This window comes from Apaloderma vittatum, unplaced genomic scaffold, assembly GCF_000703405.1.
Source record: "Apaloderma vittatum isolate BGI_N311 unplaced genomic scaffold, ASM70340v1 scaffold29950, whole genome shotgun sequence".
In the NCBI taxonomy this organism is placed as follows: domain Eukaryota; kingdom Metazoa; phylum Chordata; class Aves; order Trogoniformes; family Trogonidae; genus Apaloderma; species Apaloderma vittatum.
Window position 1 is genome coordinate 1 of NW_009694484.1, and position 17,410 is coordinate 17,410.

Sequence of the window (17,410 nt, forward strand, 5' to 3'; positions counted from 1 at the left end):
AGGGAGCTGGGATTGTTTAGTCTGGAGAACAGGAGACCTTATTGCTCTCTACAACTTCCTGAATGGAGTCTGTACTGAGGTGGGTGCTGGTCTCTTCTTGCAAGTAACCAGCAATAGGATGAGAGGAAACGGCCAGAAGAGGTTTAGGCTGGATATTAGGAAAAATTTCTTCACTGAAAGAGTAGTGAAGCATTGAAACAGGCTGCTCAGGGAAGTGGTGGTGCTGGGTTGACAGTTGGACTAGATGGTCTTAGAGGTAATTTCCAACCTTAATGATTCTAGGATTCTACATACAAGGGCTGAAATGTTATCTTTCTAAAAGTTATTCCAAAGGTATTCCCAGTGTTCCATACTTAAAACAGACAGAATTAATAAATGTCCAAGATGTTTTTGTAAGCTAATATTAGTATAATTGTGTATCATTAGAAGTACACAGAAGAGCCTCTAGGTTCAAATCAGTACAGTATTTCTTAAGCTGTGCTGAACTCAGTATAGGGAATAGTCCTACTGCCTGCAAAGACTTTACTCATCTCTTCAATATCAATATTTAAAGTACTCTTCTACACTAGGACCTACTTTACTGTTTTTAGAATAGACGTTTTCTTAAGGACAGCTTGCAGATTAACCTACTTTGGCAGGTTTGAATTCTGAAAAATTCCTTACGCTTATTTTACAAGCTGTTCTTTACTTATAGAATTAATCTGTGGATATAAAAATACACTTTCACTGAAATTAATGCCCTTTTCCACATAAAAAGGAAACCTACAAAGCCAAAAATTGTAGACAATGCAAACTCAACTACGCAATTACACTAAGTAGCCAACTACAAATTAATTACAGCATTGGAGAAATTAAACTGTACCAGTCGTGGGAGTGCCATGCCAGTAACTGAGCATACAAGTTTGACAGTCTGCCCATAATGAATGTAGCCATCTCTCACTGTGAATTCTTCTCCTTCCGATTCATCATCATCCACTGCATGAAACAGGAATTTTGACATTATTTGTTTTAATCACCATTTTCCTCGATAAGTGGAACTTTTAACATCACACTATTACATCAGATATACACTCAGTAACAATAAAACTGCATATGGACAATTAATGTGGAGGAAAAAACTACAGGATTTTTTGAGGGGGAGGATGGAGGGAGGGAGGTGAAAAAAATATACTGCTTTATTTTTACTTACAGAGGTGAATGTAGAATGCTCCCCACTGCTGTGAACTGGCATGGAAATTACCACCTTCTACGTGCAAATATCTGGTGCTAACTGTTTGGGATCGAAGTCTATTAAATAGTGCCACTTTTGTCCCTGATGCAATACATACTGCAAGGAACACATACAGACTTGAGATTATAACATTACTTATTATTACATAGAAAAGTTACAAAAAGTCACAAATACAGTAAAATAAACTGATGAATACTTGAAATCAAGATATAATTCTCAAATATTGGTTAATTTAGAAAACATTTACATTTGTGACAGATCAAAAATAATCACAGAATTACAAGCGGGATAATATACACAATGGCTGTTCTCCAAAGGCATACTAGTTCCTAGAGTTTTGTCACTTAGCCCAATGGGCCAGAGCTTGCCAGCTGAAAGCCTCTTCTGTTCACTGCTTTCCAATGACTGATTATTTGAGCAAAGCTTTGGCTTGCCCTTGTGAAGTACTCCGACAACTTTCAGTGATCATTTGAAGTATATTTGAAGTATAAAGAAAAATTATTCTTAAAAATCACAACCAACTGAAAGGAAGACAGACATAACTAAGAAAAACTGTAACATGCAACTTCAAGTTTTCTCAGATCTGAACTTACTTATCATTCAAGAGAGAGAAATGCTAAGTCTGCTCCCCTAAAAAAAAAAAAAGAGCAGCAACTAGCATTTTGCCACCAAAATGGGCACGTTTCTTCTACTTGGTTCATATCCACTGCCCATCAAACTATCTGTCTGAACACAAAGTCAACAGTGCATACTCTGAGCCCATGGGCAGGAACTGCAGGGCAAGAGATTGCCTTTAGTCACGTGGTAAGCTAGCCACCTGAGATCCACATTCCATAGGTGAATGGGCTCCAGCCCAGCACAGAGCCTTAGCGAAGAGAGAGAGAAAAACAGACAAAAAAAAGGCTCTCTCTTGAGGTGCTGCAGTGGTATGCAGGAAAAAAAAGCCCCAAGCTTTGGAGGAAAAGCAAAAATGCTCCTAATTATGCATTAGCACCAGAGATATCTTCTGTTGAAAAACACAGTAGATTAATCTGGGTGAAATATCACCATACAGATTTCTTAACCAATTTCTTAAAAGAACCATGCAGAATATACTAAAAACAAAGCCAACATGAAAATGGCATGAGAGAGCATGAAGCTGGCTGTGATACGACAAAGTGCGTTCAGATAACACGATGCTACTCACTTATCACAATCTGAAAACTATCTCTTTGATACTAATCAAAACATTCTAAGCACCACATCACGGCAGATGAAGAGATCCAACAGCATAGAAAGGTGAGGTACAGCACTCTATGCATTTGTCTACAAAGATTCAAGAAAAATTTTTTTTTTTGGTGGACTTGATATATTTACTAAATAATTAACCATGACCGCATAAAACTCAGTGTGACCTTCTCTATATTAGAATAGTTTACACTGATATGTATAGTTCTGACATATATTAGAAAAAAAACCCCAAAATTTTATTGATTTTACTTTGTAGTCAGACCTCAGAATACCTAAGAAAGAATAAGTAAGAAGCCAAATGAATTGCTATATAATGAAAAGAACTGTAAAGTACTTACAGTCTGCATTTTTCAGCGACTGTTTCTTTTTAGAAGGTTTGGAGATGACTTTAATCCGTTTACTGAGGAACACACCGATGTCGTCACTATTGCCATAGAACATTTTTACCGATAACATGAAGTGCTTTCTCTTGTCTGAGTCTGATATGTATAATGTTTTGGCAGTGCAATAATTCTGTAGGTGAAAACATACTGTTGTTTCTTCTTTCAAGTCAATCCAGTTCAAGAAACGATGTATATTTAATTATAAACAAAACAAGGAAACTGGTGCAATGGTTTCTAAACCAGACTAGAAACTGCTTTTTCCATCTCTTCCACACAGATACCTTATGACTACTCTTTAGCTGTGTGAAGTTTACCACCCAACTTCAGTACTTTAGTGTCTTTCTAAAGACCCTTACCAGGACAATTAGACACTACAGCTGTGTCAAAGCCACTGCTGAGCGGTCAAAGGCACTACCAAAAATTACATATGAGTAGAATCCCACAGGCAGTACACACTGGGAACGCACTAGAGGCTGCCTGTGCATAAAATGTGTTGAGCCAAACTTTCCTTGAAAGGGTGGGGGGACACGAGTAAATAACAGTTTACAGGCCCTGAATCAACAACCTGCAAATGAAAGGGTAGTACCCAGCTGTCACCCCACAAACCAAATCCACAATCCTACATATTGTTGAGGGATTTTGTTTAAACAACTTATGTAATTTTTGCTCCAGTGTAAAAAATATTATAAAAAATAAGTAACGGTGCTCCTTGAAATAGGCAACATGTAGTTATAATATCCTCTGCAGTAACCTGAGTGTTTGATTACAATTCTTCTACCTTTCCTTCCAAGTTCAGCTGTTGCATTTCTTGGTCACTGTTTCCTATTCCAATGAAGGCGCAAGGTTGTGACTCTTGCTCAGTGCAACCATCCCGCTCCATTTGCTCTTTTTTTTTCTTCCATCCACTGCCCATAAGATACACACATGGAGGAGGACAAAAGAACCTGAAAAGGAAAAATGCATTATGAGATTACACACAGCTTTCAAGAGAATTCTTTAGAGACTGTTGTGTACTCAAAGCTTTCTCAGCCCATTCACACTTTGCATTTGAGTTTTGTACACGCATGCCCTTCATTTGCCTTAAAGATTTTCTAAAATGCAAATCAAACAAAGAGAAAAAAGCAAGGAAAATCAGCTTTAGATGCACTGTCACTGAATATCTTTTCCAGTTCAATACGATAGGTAACAGTCTGCAGCTCTATAAAATGAAAATGCTTTCTATTCTCACCAAGAGGACATCCTCAAAGGAAGTAAAAGTCCTTGAAAGTCACGACACTGTTTTCCTTTTGTAGGTGCTTAACATGATGCAGCGATTAACACACAGAGAACAGTTTCACAAATTTAACAGAATATTAAATTAGAATTCCTAAACATTCAGTGATTCATCGTCAGCAAGGCAAGAGGCTATTCTGTCTGATCACCTCTTTTCAGTTTTTCATGGAATGGATCATTTTATATCTTTACCAAGAACTATAAAAGATATGAACTAATCTTAGCAGCACAGACTGAAACCAGTTCAGATGCTTCTTACATCAACATGTTCAAAATTAAACGCACCATTAAAATGCAATGTATTGATCTTGAAGTTACTGTAAATTGTCAAAAGGCAAATCCTAATCACCTCTGGTTTTAGTTTAGCCATCAGCTGCAGTGATTTTACCACCATCTAGTTACGACTCAAGTTAAAAAAGCAGTGGGAGTCCATCCAGTTGTGAGGTAGCTGAAGAGGCACAAAGGGAGAGGCTAACTGCAATTTAAAAAAAAATATTCTATTTATTTCAAATTGGAGAGCTTAACTTGGCACTTCTGAAAACCAAAGACAACTCCTACCTTATAAAGGTAGGTGGCCAATTAGCGGACGTCAGCTTTGGTATGAAAATCAAGTCTAATACCTATTCAGCAAAATTACCTTTATTTAACAGATATAAAATGCTTTTCTAAGTATCAGTATTTTTAACAGATGAAACTAAATTCCTGAGTTATAAACTACATAATAACAAAATGTAAATATTAAGAATCCATAGAGCAAATGCAAAGATTTGAAATAATTTCAGTTAATGCACACAATTGTCAGAGAAAAAAAAAGAACCAAATGTTAGGTTTTACTGCAATTCAAAATGTCTCAGTGGTTATGATAATGGAAAAAACCAAAAACCTCTGCAGCCAAAAAAAACCTCCAAATCCAAAAAACCCAAATCACTTTACCTTGTCAATAAACCCACAGTGAAAATTTTTCACTTGATTTCCGCTCCTTTTACAACACAAGGAAACTGATGACATACCAATACGCACACAGCTTAAACATCTATGAACGTCTTTCAAAAGTATCGTGCTCTGTTTCAAAAAAAAAAGACTGCCTACAAAAGAGGATTGTAGAAAGTATCTCTCTACGTGACATCAAAAGATTTGCATGTTTGAGAAGCCCATCAAATTAATTTGTGAAATTGCTCCCACAGATTGCTTTTTAAACTTAGTAATCCTAAACCAACACAAACAAATACTGTATTTCCTCCATTAGGATAATCCATTTCAGCAAAGACTTATCATAACAATCATTTGCTCCTTTTATTGCCTTCTTAGTGTTTTGAAACATAGAAATTCTGATAAATATGGAAAAACAAATTAACAGAAAGCCATTTGTAGAAGCTAACTATTCTAACAACTAACATTTTTTCATATTGCACCAGTTTTATCTATTTCTATTTTATTCTCTGGGGTCATTACGGGTCTTATGAAGTCTCTGGAATTTTTTTCTTCCAATTGAAAATGCAGAATGCAGAGAACCAAGGCAACAGGTAGAAACTTGCCAATTTGCAAAGCAGATGATTCCTGATGGAACTGTCAACTTGAGAAACTACACAATAAACCACCGCAAAAATAAAATGTAACACTTTCCAGCAGTAGCATAAGAGAATACTTGCACTAGCCCAGCCACGAGTCATAAAGCTGAAATTAAGTTATCTGACATTAAAACGGGTTATTCTAACACTACGGCTGTAAGAATAGAAGTTATGAAATTCGAGCATCACCATGAACAGAAAGAGTAAGCAGTAATAAATGTTATCAAACAGCACACCCTTTGTGTCCCTTTTTTGTTTGCTATTAAGTCTTTTGCTTCTCATCTTCTGTTACCTGACCTCTGTTCCAGCTTGCTTCATGATGATGCAGTACCGGTATAGTTAAGAACACCACGAATTTCTGCTATACACCAATTAAATTTTCGCTTTCCTACTACAATTTTTTTTTAATTTCAAAAACCAGGAGTGTATTTTCCTATTTTTTAACAGTATTTCAAACATTATTTCAAACAGCACAGATGATGTGACCTAATCTCCCCCAACTGCTTCTAAACCCTAAAAGAAAACTGATCTTAAGATGACTTATGTCTGTGAGGGAGATAGTGCAATGATAAGGGTCAAGGTAATAAAATTAAAGTACAAGGTGTATATTCACCTACTATATCTATAACTCATATGCCCTATATCACCCCAAGTCTAGATGTAAATACCATAATTATTCTTTAAAATCTATTCTGAGGCTCATCTACTGGTTGCTGCAACTTCCAGCATGTTTTTGGAAGGCAGGCAAAACACAGCAAGAAACAACAGCTTTAGCATTACCCTCAGAAAATTTCTACTGTAGACAACTCTAATCACATTTTTAAATATATATAGATATACATAGTTTTATATATGTGGGCAGGAAGAAGTAAGAAGCACTTTCAGTAGACTGGCAAGGGGTCAGGCGAGGGCAATGCCAAGAACTGTTCAGGAGGCTTAGTCTGCTCCACCATCCCAGATAGCAGAAACATGACAGCGGTCTTCTCTGAACTATATTTTTCAAATAGGGGTTATGAACTAATTCCGAAGTTAGGGAGTGCAATTTTTAGGGGAAGAAGCTTCACATAACAAGATGCCTTTATTCAAGGGTTGATCTCTTGAAAACAAACTCAGATGGCCAGAAAAAGCAAGCCACACGTTCAGCTGGCTTTTGAACTCTCAAATGACAATAGAAGATCCCTTCAGGATTAATGGATATATTCCACTAACTTTCTTCTCAATAATTATAAGCTATTTCCAATAAAGAAATTATACACAGACTAAAAAAATATCAACCTTTATTAACAGCACAATGCTTTGCAAAAAAATGAAGCCAAACCACTTGTAAACCAGGCAGGCATAACACCATAAAGCAAACACCACATATGTACCTTTCGTCCTCATTTACTCATATATTTACCTTCCTAGTTAAAAGAAAAAAAAAATTCCCAAACTTTTTCCATATCCTTCATTTCAGCTTTATTCGAAACGAAATCGTTTGGATAACTACGGCCACTAGGTGGCAATGAAGACACATAGGAAAAGTTTTAACCCATTGATGAAGGGAAAACAAGTCAAAACAACTAAAGTGCTTTTAAAATTAGAACAGAGAAAAAACCTTGGAAAACTATGATTTACTAAACAAAGAAATTTCTGAAGCTGAGACAATTTTAAGTTTGGTTAAAAGTACCAAACAAGAACAAAGCACCTGAACACGTACAATGTCAATGGGTCAGACTCTTACTCAGCCTTCAGGTAAAGCCAAGTACAGCCTCGGGGCTTTTTTACTTCATATTTACAATCCCAGGACCTCATGTATAGAAGAGATTAACTATAAATTTTCTATCCAATATAGTGTGAATAAACCATAAGTATTCTCATATTTCTAATTTGCACAAAGGATTAAAGAAAGTGTCTTTGATATGTATAAAAAAACTGCTGGAAACAGGTTCTCTCATAAATAAAACATTTCGCATGTAAATAGGAGTGCAAATGTTTGTGTGAGAAGCTTTCAGATAATTATAAAGAGGAAAAGAGAAAGAAAATCACCTCTCTAAAATAAGTAAAGTGATTTAGGTAAAATAATTTCCAGTATTACTGATGGGAAATCAAGTAGGGCAATGTTTGGTGGAACAAATGAAAATATTGTTCCTTCGACCTTTGATTTACAGGGCCTACCTCTCTCTTTTTTTTAACCACAAAACTAAACTAAGACTGAGTAGGAGGTAAAAATTCTTCTGAAGTATTAACCTGGCCTATAGTAAAAAGAACATGATGTTGGAGGGGAAAGGCAGCTGTGTCTGGATATTCTGAGCTTGTTCAGAATTTTCAGTACAAGAAGTAATGGTGGAAAATCATGTGGGATGTAATTTTCTCACTGAATTTATAATATATTATCTTAATACCTCTTCTCTATGCTATGAGCAGACTGGTAATACCCTGCAGAATGAGCAGTAAAACAAAATAGGATGTTCTTCTGTAAGGTAAACACCTAAAAACCCTGATCTAAAAAACCACCTGAGGTCTGTTAGGGATCCAACTCTGTGAGCTCTTTCGTTACTGGAAGGATAAAAACCAGCAATATGTTTCCTGGATGAAACCTATTCCACGTTTGTTAGAGCTGCATAACAAGATGCAGTGCTTCCTACTTGCTGATACAAAACACAGAGACTGAATTAGGGCAACATTTTGGGATGCCGGGTCTCTGCAAATGCCCCCATGTCTTTAACATCTCTATCACATTTTGTTGTGGACTCTGAGTTTCTCAGAAGAGGCTCACTGTGATACTCCTCCTGTGCATTTTGCAACAATTTGTGATCAGTGTAATTGGAACAATGAACAGTTGTTTATGTTATATCTGGGACCATATATGTTACACTGGGACTGATACTAGCCAGGAAAGTTCAGAAGACCAATCTACAAAGAGTAAAGCATATCCCCACAGTGCCTTCTTAAACTACAATTCCGTAAGCTGCTCAAGTGAGGAAAGCCAATAGTACTACCTACTTCTCATTGGACTCCAGGCTCAGTAACTCCGTAGAGCGAGCAGAAGCAACCTGTTACTCATCTGTTCTGACAGATCTGTTCCATCAGACCAACTGGAAACTGAACATTTTTCCATGGCAAGAAAACCAAGCTGAGATTTTTCTAAGGATGCTCCCCTTTATTCCAAATGACTGGAAGACAAGAACAAGATAACTTCTAGTGGTTTCTGACTTTTGACTGCAACAGTAGAAAATAGAACCGGAATGTTGTTTTAAACCAGACAATCACCAAAGGAGAGAACAATATTCCCTCAGTCAATCCAGGCCAATCAATACAGAGAAAATAGGGTACTTCAAGCAGAGAAGCTACCCTAATGGAACTTGCCAGGAGGATGCAAGGGGTAGAAAGTAAAATAAAATCAGCTCATGCTACTGCTACCTAGTTCTGATGCACTCAACGCTCTCTTCAAACCACAGGCTTCTGTGCACAAAGGTTTACTTTTTCAAATAATTTGAGTCATCCCTGTGTTCATTTTACAGAAGTCTTTGCCTTCAGGAGGATTTAGAGGTGTCTACCAGCTAGTTTGCTTTATGTTTAGAGTGACATTAGCAAGGAAGTTTTTCCTTTGTACCTCTGTCAATTCCCACTCAGTCAAGGCAGGAGGTGTATTTGCCAGTTACTTGCATTGCTCTGAGCATAAAACTGCTCAGCAGTCTTCCTTCCTTCTTAGAAGAAAAAGAAAGCACTTCACAACATCCACTAAAGAATTCAATACAATAACAAACAAATGAAAAATCATTAGGTGCTAGAGTGCTAAAGACGAAGTAGTGGGAGCCATGGGTTAAGTCCTAGAACAGGCTATGCTCTCAGTAACAAGAGCATTAACCAGAGGGTAGGCACACTCGGGCAGGGGAAGGAAATATTTGAGCAGAAATTACAGGAACTCCTTTACTAACAGCTGTAAAACAGCACACAGCTAGACCACTCTCAGGCTAATCAGTAGTGATAACATTTCAACACAGAACAGCATGTAATCCACAAATACTAATCTGGCTCATAGTCTTTGAAGAACTATGTCTCGGAATCCAAAACACTTCAGTCCTTTAAACTGTTGAATGTTCGCAATGTTCAGACTCTGAAGAGAGAAGTCTCGGTGAATGGCAAATATGGAAAAAATATAAGAAGCACAAGCCAAACACCCACACTCATCACGGACTAAACACCACCCGAGTCTCAAACAGCGCAACACTTCTGAAGGACGACAGCCATCCAACAGGGAACATTAGGCAAAAAAGTCTTAAATTCAACTCAAATCTGTCCCTGAGCTTCTTACCTCCTAGCTTCTTTGTTAAAGCAAACAACACTAACCTTGGAAAAAGCAAGGCTAGTAAGAAGAGTCCACCGAAAAAAGAAGGAAGCCTCCTGTAATTGTTTTAGAATTAAAACAATGTTTAGGGACCCAAAAGTCTCCATCCACTTCACAACAACCTGGGATTGTATTTCTGTGAGGCTTCTTTAAACCAGACCAGGCTACGTGAGAGCTGTACCGTCTACACTGAGTTTTCAACAGGGTATTTCACCATCTACTAAGCCTCATTAAAACACGGGAAGGTAGTTGTTGTGCTAAGCTTCTAATTATGCCATGCGAGGTTTACTAATGATAAATATTTACCATGAGTTCACAACAAACAAGCTTTAAAGACAGGAACAAAAGGTACAAGTCTGTTAAGGATTTTTTTAGGTTTTATGTTTACTTGAAAGACACGTCAAATTTAAGAAGTAATTCCTTTTTAACTTCAATTCTTAGTTACAAAGATTTAACTTACTCTTTATGGATCAAAAATTAACCAGATTACATCCATAATGTAATGAAGTCTTGTGGAAAACACTAAATTTCTCCGTAAAAACAGGTATAAACTAGGTTTCTGTCTATAAAGGAGATGTATGCGAAACAACTCACTTCGGAAATGGTATTTAATGTAAAAATGGTGAAAACTTGATTGAACAGTTGTGTAAAGTAGCCTTAAACGTTTACTAATTTTGCTCATCTCAGCAATATGAAGCACCAAAGGCCCATTCTGCTGTGAATAAAACAGTAGAAATTAAAAAAAATAGCAAAAAGAAGCTAATTCATCATTCAGTTTCACCAAGTACCTTAGGGCACACATGGGTTCAAGGATTTAATAACTGGCATTTTTTGTTATGCTTATTCCAACAGGACATCATTACTGATGATAACAGTCTGGGAACAGTACCAGAGACAGTCTAAATGGTGTATTAAAACATAAGAAAAATTAAAATATTTAAACTAAAAAAATGAAACCTCAGTACGTATTCCAAACTTTTATTTCATACCTATACTAGAAGAGTAACCATTTTACCATCATATCATTTTATAACACCATTTCCACTCCTAGTCATCTTTTGCAAAGCTCTGAAATTCTACGCTCGTTTGACATGCTTCCATTTTTCAGAATAATCTGAGATACCTTTCATGAATATATTCAGTTGCACCGAGACAGACAACTGAACTGCACCTGACAAAATCTAAAGTGGTGAAAGAATGTCTAATTCCAGTTACCAGTCATTTCGAGCAGTGAGAAACCAATGACTACTTTACTGAACATTACCAGTACTTAGGAAATGTATGTGTCACAGGGACTTAAACATCACCAGGTGAAATGCAGATGTACAAGCAAGATAACACGAATTTATGGCAATGCTACGAAATGCACATAGCAGCTTTCAGAAACTGCTAGCAAATAACCATTTGAAGCTTTGCCCTGTATTCTGCAGAACACTCGTGTAAGTTTTCCAAATGCTGAAGCAACTTTTAATAATGAAAATTACATAATTTATCTTTTTATTTTCTCCCTTCTTCTGAAGCAATTTGCTCTCCAAAATAATGATATCCAAGACAGCTTTGCCAAATGTTCCCACCCTCATGAAGTGCTCCAGCCTCAGCAGAACAAACTGACTGAAGTTACAGATAAGCTGTTTAGAAAGTCACTTTCCTATCTTCAGGCACATCTCTTTTTTTTTTTTTTTTAAGTAATACGCTTAGCACATCTGCAGTCATGAATTAACTATCAAACTCTTGAATGACAATACAAGCTGACAAGATAATAATCAGAGGTCCCTAGACATTGTCAGGAAAAATCCTTTCGGCTGTTGAGCTTGCTACAAAGGGTTAAAGTCATCATTTACTTCTAGTAAGCACTTGCACTGCAACCCTTTTGCATTTAAGCCTGGCAGTGAGGAAGTGCTGTATAGTTACATAGCAGATACAGAACAACTTGTCTGCTTTCGTGCCCTTCCTCCTTCCTCTTTCATTGCCTTCCCATATGATTCTCGTCAAGAATTTCAGAAAGTACCTAAGTAAAGCACTTTGAGTAAACAATTCCACATATCTGCAGAACCTGGACACTGGCTAACAGAAAAGATGCCACGTATACTGAAAGACAAGTACTTGGGCACAGAATACTGAAGAACAACTGAAAATACAGTGTCTACCTCTGTGATTCACAGACAGCAGAAGTGTGCTTTAGGTTGGTAGCAACAAACCTCTGCAGGCTTAATTCTAACATTCCTGGTTTTTGACACTTTCCTACAGAAATGTTAGAAACTCACTTCTTAGAACACTGTAAAAAGAAAATCAACGATGTAATACGACTTATACAACAGTGGTCAAAGAAAGGCTAAAACTTGATTAATGTGCTGAATATGTGGTCTTTTGTGGTGCAAATATTAACAAAATATCTGAAAAATAATCAAACATTGCATTATTTATTTAAGTGAAAGTTAAGGTAGAAAAGTGTCAATCGTACTTAAAGAAAATTCTATTTCGTCATGAGAGGACTATAAATCTGCAAATGAAAGACCACCCTATCTGCTTCTACTAGTCGTGCATTAAAAATATCACGGAGAAGACTGCAGTAAACTCACCTTTGCCTAAAAAATCATTTCTGTAGATTCTGTCCCTTAGAAAACTACTTATTACTGTAACTTTTACTGTACTGCCTCTTACAAATGTTTATATATTAATACAGTTATGACTGCTCTGTCACTTTTTTTAAAGCTGTTACAGATCTGATTCAGAAAAGTACCCTACTGAAGCTAGCAATTTCCCTTGCATATTAATTTGAAATTACTCAGTGAAAAAATTCCTCTACAAATAGTCACATCCATCATGTTATTTACTCCAGACTTGAAAATGAAAGGTTTAAATTTAGAGTCATTTTAGTCCAATGGATGAAAAACTTCACCCACAGGTTGTTGGCAAAACCAGGCATCCCTACATTGAATGCCACGAGTTTGCAGAATTTGTTACATAGTAAAACGATTTACAAGAACACACTTTGGTTTATGTTTCTTCAGACTATAGCACCATCTGACGAATTCTGCAACAGACTACGCACCAGTCTACACAACCATAGTTTCCCCACTGGGAGCTCTCAAGGGAAGCCAGGAAAGAAAACAGTGTTACCTTTTTTCATTTCCATACGATTTCTGCGCAACTTTTGCATGGAGTATTAGCACTGTTTGATCACCTCGCTCCTTTAGGTAATTTCGCATTGCTTCCCTAAAAAATTAAAGGACAAAATAAGCTTTAGAAGTTCTTTTGGGTTTGTTTATAACAATCATTATAGGTTAGGCAGGTTTAGGACAAAAAAACCCTAACACCTGAAATTTAAAAAGGCAACTATTAATAATGTCAAGATTAGTTTGTTTTGTTTTTTAAGACAATTACACAGCAAAAAGAAGCAACTACTTTTCATGAAACTGACAGCAGAGTTCCATGGCCATTTACAATTACTATATTTTCCAAGAAAAAAGATGCTTGTAATGTAAAATCCTATCAATGTAAATCACTACATCACGTCCAAAGCTCGTTTTTATAAAGTACCATGCCATAAATATTTGATTAGAACACACTTTATTAATTCAATATTGTCTTTTTAACCCATTTGGTCTCTCACAATATTGACAAGTTGTTCTTATATTTTCTTTACGCTATTAACTAAATCAATGTGATGTTTATATAAAAGTTTTCCTTTACTTGTGAAGATACTAAGAAAAAGTTAAATTCTTCAGCTTATCATTTCATGTAGTTTTCTAGAGGAAGCCTCTACTTCCTGCATACAATCAGGTAAAAAATTATAAATTAGATTTTTCTATCATTCATCATTACTGTAATGACAGACATCGTATAAAAGCTATAATTACCTCAAACACACCAACAGCAATTCCTTGAGAGGAGCAGGAGAACAATACACCCTATCATTCTTCTGTATAATAATCTAACTGTTCATTAAGCAGCATGCCAAATTCAACACCCTAGGGTTTAGCTGTGTCAGAATGCTGACAGCAACACTTTTAAGTCCCTGGAGGAGACAGGTTGAATGCCCACCACATCTTCAAAGTCAGCAACCAGAGAAACAAATTATGAATTTAACAGAAGTTATATGAAGAGATGAAACCATACAGAAGAGAGATTTGCGTTGGGCTTTTTTTTTTTTTTTTTGTGAACTGCACCCAACTGTTAAATTCTCTTTGCACAGATCTAGAACATAAACATTTACAGGGAAAAAAAAGACAGAAAATAAAAAGTAGTATGTTTTTGATGAGTTCTCTTCCAAAAGAAATCCCCATATACAGCTCCAAAGAGGAAAGGTTTGAAGATCAGGCTGGATGGGGCTCTGAGCAGCCCAATCTAGTGGGGGATGTCTGTGCCCAGGGTGGGGGGGTTGGATCTAGATGATCTTTAAGGTCCCTTTAACCCTGACAATTCTATGACTCTATGATTCCACACTGCAGGACACACACACAGGCAAATTGGGCAACAACAATCCAGCTTTACTAATAATCTTTAAATTCTTACATTTGTCACACCTGCATAAGACAGAATGAGTGTGCTAGATTTTTTGTGTAAATAAGCAGGATATAAAAGCAAAGACTTGAGTTACTGTTTTAAATTCATACCAACTTGATCTACCTACATTCGACACCGGTAAAACTGATGTTTATCAATGAAAGCACAGATGGAAGAACTGCCTCAAAGTGCACAGACATTTATTTTACAAACACTGTTTAAGAATATATTTTAAACCACAAAACGTAATTCACTGTGAAATTATTATTATACATTTCATTATGATATATACTAGCTGCACTTAAGTGGTTTAAAAACTCTTCATCTGACAATTTGAAATACTCTATTAAGAGTACTGTCACACTAAATTAAGAACATCTGTCATACTAAAAACTTTTGTCCTACCATTAAAAAATCCACTCAAAATTAGCAACCCATGTACAAAATGCTAAGCGCTACCTAATGTTTATTTAGCATTGTATGAGGAAGAAATTCTGCCTTTTCTACTCGTCTTTTGTTACAGCGGACTTGTACAATCCAAGCTCCTAGGAGCAACAGGAATGTTCCCCTCCAGCCCCTCCCACTGATAAAACCCATAACCATTGCAATTCTTACATGACACTTTTCATTTTAAATCTTAAAACTCTCCACAAAGGTAGTAGTATTACAGCTTACATCTAAAATCAGCTAGCACAGTATGAACCAAGTAGTGTTGCTCTTCCGGAGCTCGCATGACAATGAATTATTAGATTATTAGACAAATAAAACTGACTTTGCACAAAAAAAATGGAATTATTTTCCAATAATGGAACTAAAGGCCTTCAAGGTTTACAGATACTTTTTTACTCATTACATAAACAAATCATACTCTTAAAAATGTGTGTGATGTTTTCCTGTTTCAGCATTTTTGTCTTCAGAGGAAAAGTTAGATTACTTGTTTCCACCCTCTATCAGTATAAATAAAGGTTTACAAGCCACTGTTCTGAAGGATGGCCATCAGTCCCCAGATGACTGCCCTACGCTCACAGGAAACGGTACCTGTCACATCTAGTAGGTAAAATCCTGCAGATGAAATTTAGAGTCGCTATAGGTAATGAAAAATTTAGAAGACTTTACACTGAATAGTCCCTATTTTTGTTGTACTTCTTAAATCATAGAAGATAAATACTACTAGTAACTTCAGGGAGATACTAACATATGTTACTAGAGAAGATGGAAAACAGGTCATTACTTCAAGGTCGTATCTTTAAATATATTTAAATAAATATAAAATAGGTAGGCCAGAAGGAAACAGAAATGTTTGTCCAACTACTTGTAAGTCAGTATAGATCAATTCTGCATTGAAATGCAGTTTAGCAATAACACAAACTAATCCAAAGCTTATCCAGAAATGTGAGGAGACAGATATCCCCAACACAAAATGTAAATGTTTGCCTCCATCCCATGCTTTACATGAGGCATCATAATTTCATTCAAAACAGAAGTAGGCCACAGTGACAATGGGTTTCCACGTCTTTATACACCGCTCTTACTAGACAAAACTCTAAAAAAATTTGCACATCTTTTGTTCTTCGAGCAAAGAGTGGATTTTAAACTTGGTAGCTACTCACAACCAGTACAGTTTGCAGTAAAGAATAATAAATATTTGCACAGACTGTGTTAAAACATTTTAAAAAGTATGGTGACTACTTAACAACTTCCAGTGTAACTACTTCTGAGGCAGATTGGGAGCTGATCGGGCATGGTACTCCAGTCACCCTGTATACTTTTCAAAACAGATTGACTTGATTGGTAATATTTGAGGTTATCACTGACTGTTTAGGTTTGAAGAAAATATGGTTAAGATCACTCTCTAACAGCACTGTGTTCATTTTGCCTTTACCTGCTGCATACCAGCAGTAACACAACAGTTGTGTTTTGGCAGTAAAAAGCGTTATCTGAGACGACCTCATAAGAGACTTTTACCCAAGAACAGAAATCTGTCTCATTCCTGGCAATTTAAAACTACGCAGATTTGCATCCTGCGGAATAATCTAAAACAACTGATATATGAAGTCAGTACCATTTTTAAAAAGGCATTTTGAGCATGACACTAAAAACAAGTCAGTCACTCTTAGTCATTTTACTTCTGGCTGCCGACTGCATATAATAATTGAAAAGTTTTGATAATTAAAATTCTAGGATTATCAAGCCACCATTCTTTAACTTACAACATCCTTCTGAAAATGAAGAGGGTAACTTTAGAAAATTGTTAAAAACGGAATTTCTTTAATGCTTACCTGGTGAGTCGTTTCGGTTGAGGTCGCTCTCCAAATTTCCTGAAAAAAAGAAGTTGCTAATTTAAAACAAAAGTGTTTAGAAATAATTACAGTGAAATACTATCCCAATTTCACAGTTTTTGAAAAAATATTGGAATTTGGTATCTGTTCCTTGTAATTGCCTAGATTACTATTAAAATATCAACCACCTTCTTGTAACAGCCTTTCCAACATCGGAGGCTTTTTTTTTGTTTGGAACGCTAGATAACTTTCTTTGCTAAAGTCACATTTACTTTCCCTATGAATCACTTTGGAAAAGTTCAGATACCACAAGTATGTAAATAACAAGGAGATCTTTGCCGTAGCATTGACCAGAAGTGCCAACAAAAGCAGTTATTATCAACAGTCAGAAATTAACAGACTTATCTCTGATTTGACAAATCACAGTGAATGCTTCCCATCAGGACAATTTCTCAGAAATCTGCTTTTCCTTAATGACTTCTTACAAATAAGATGTCAACGTATTTCATACGTGGTGGTACAGAATTATTGGAAAAATCCCTCTCTTGGAATGTAGCCGAGCATGATCCAGAAATAGCCTGTGAATGCTTTTTGTGACAAAGTGTTTTGAG

General features: G+C 36.2%; 1 protein-coding gene across 1 annotated transcript; it reads right to left on the bottom strand.

Moving 5' to 3' along the window:
- Positions 1-576: 576 nt before the first annotated feature.
- Positions 577-16,846, bottom strand: LOC104272671 (recombining binding protein suppressor of hairless-like; the record flags this gene model as incomplete). Its single annotated transcript, XM_009867733.1, has 7 exons — positions 16,800-16,846; positions 13,135-13,230; positions 3,623-3,788; positions 2,800-2,974; positions 1,190-1,327; positions 863-975; positions 577-626 (listed from the first exon to the last, which is right to left on the bottom strand). Coding segments are annotated over exons 2-7 (731 nt in total), but the record flags the coding sequence as incomplete, so codon positions are not given.
- Between the last annotated feature and the right edge of the window lie 564 nt (positions 16,847-17,410).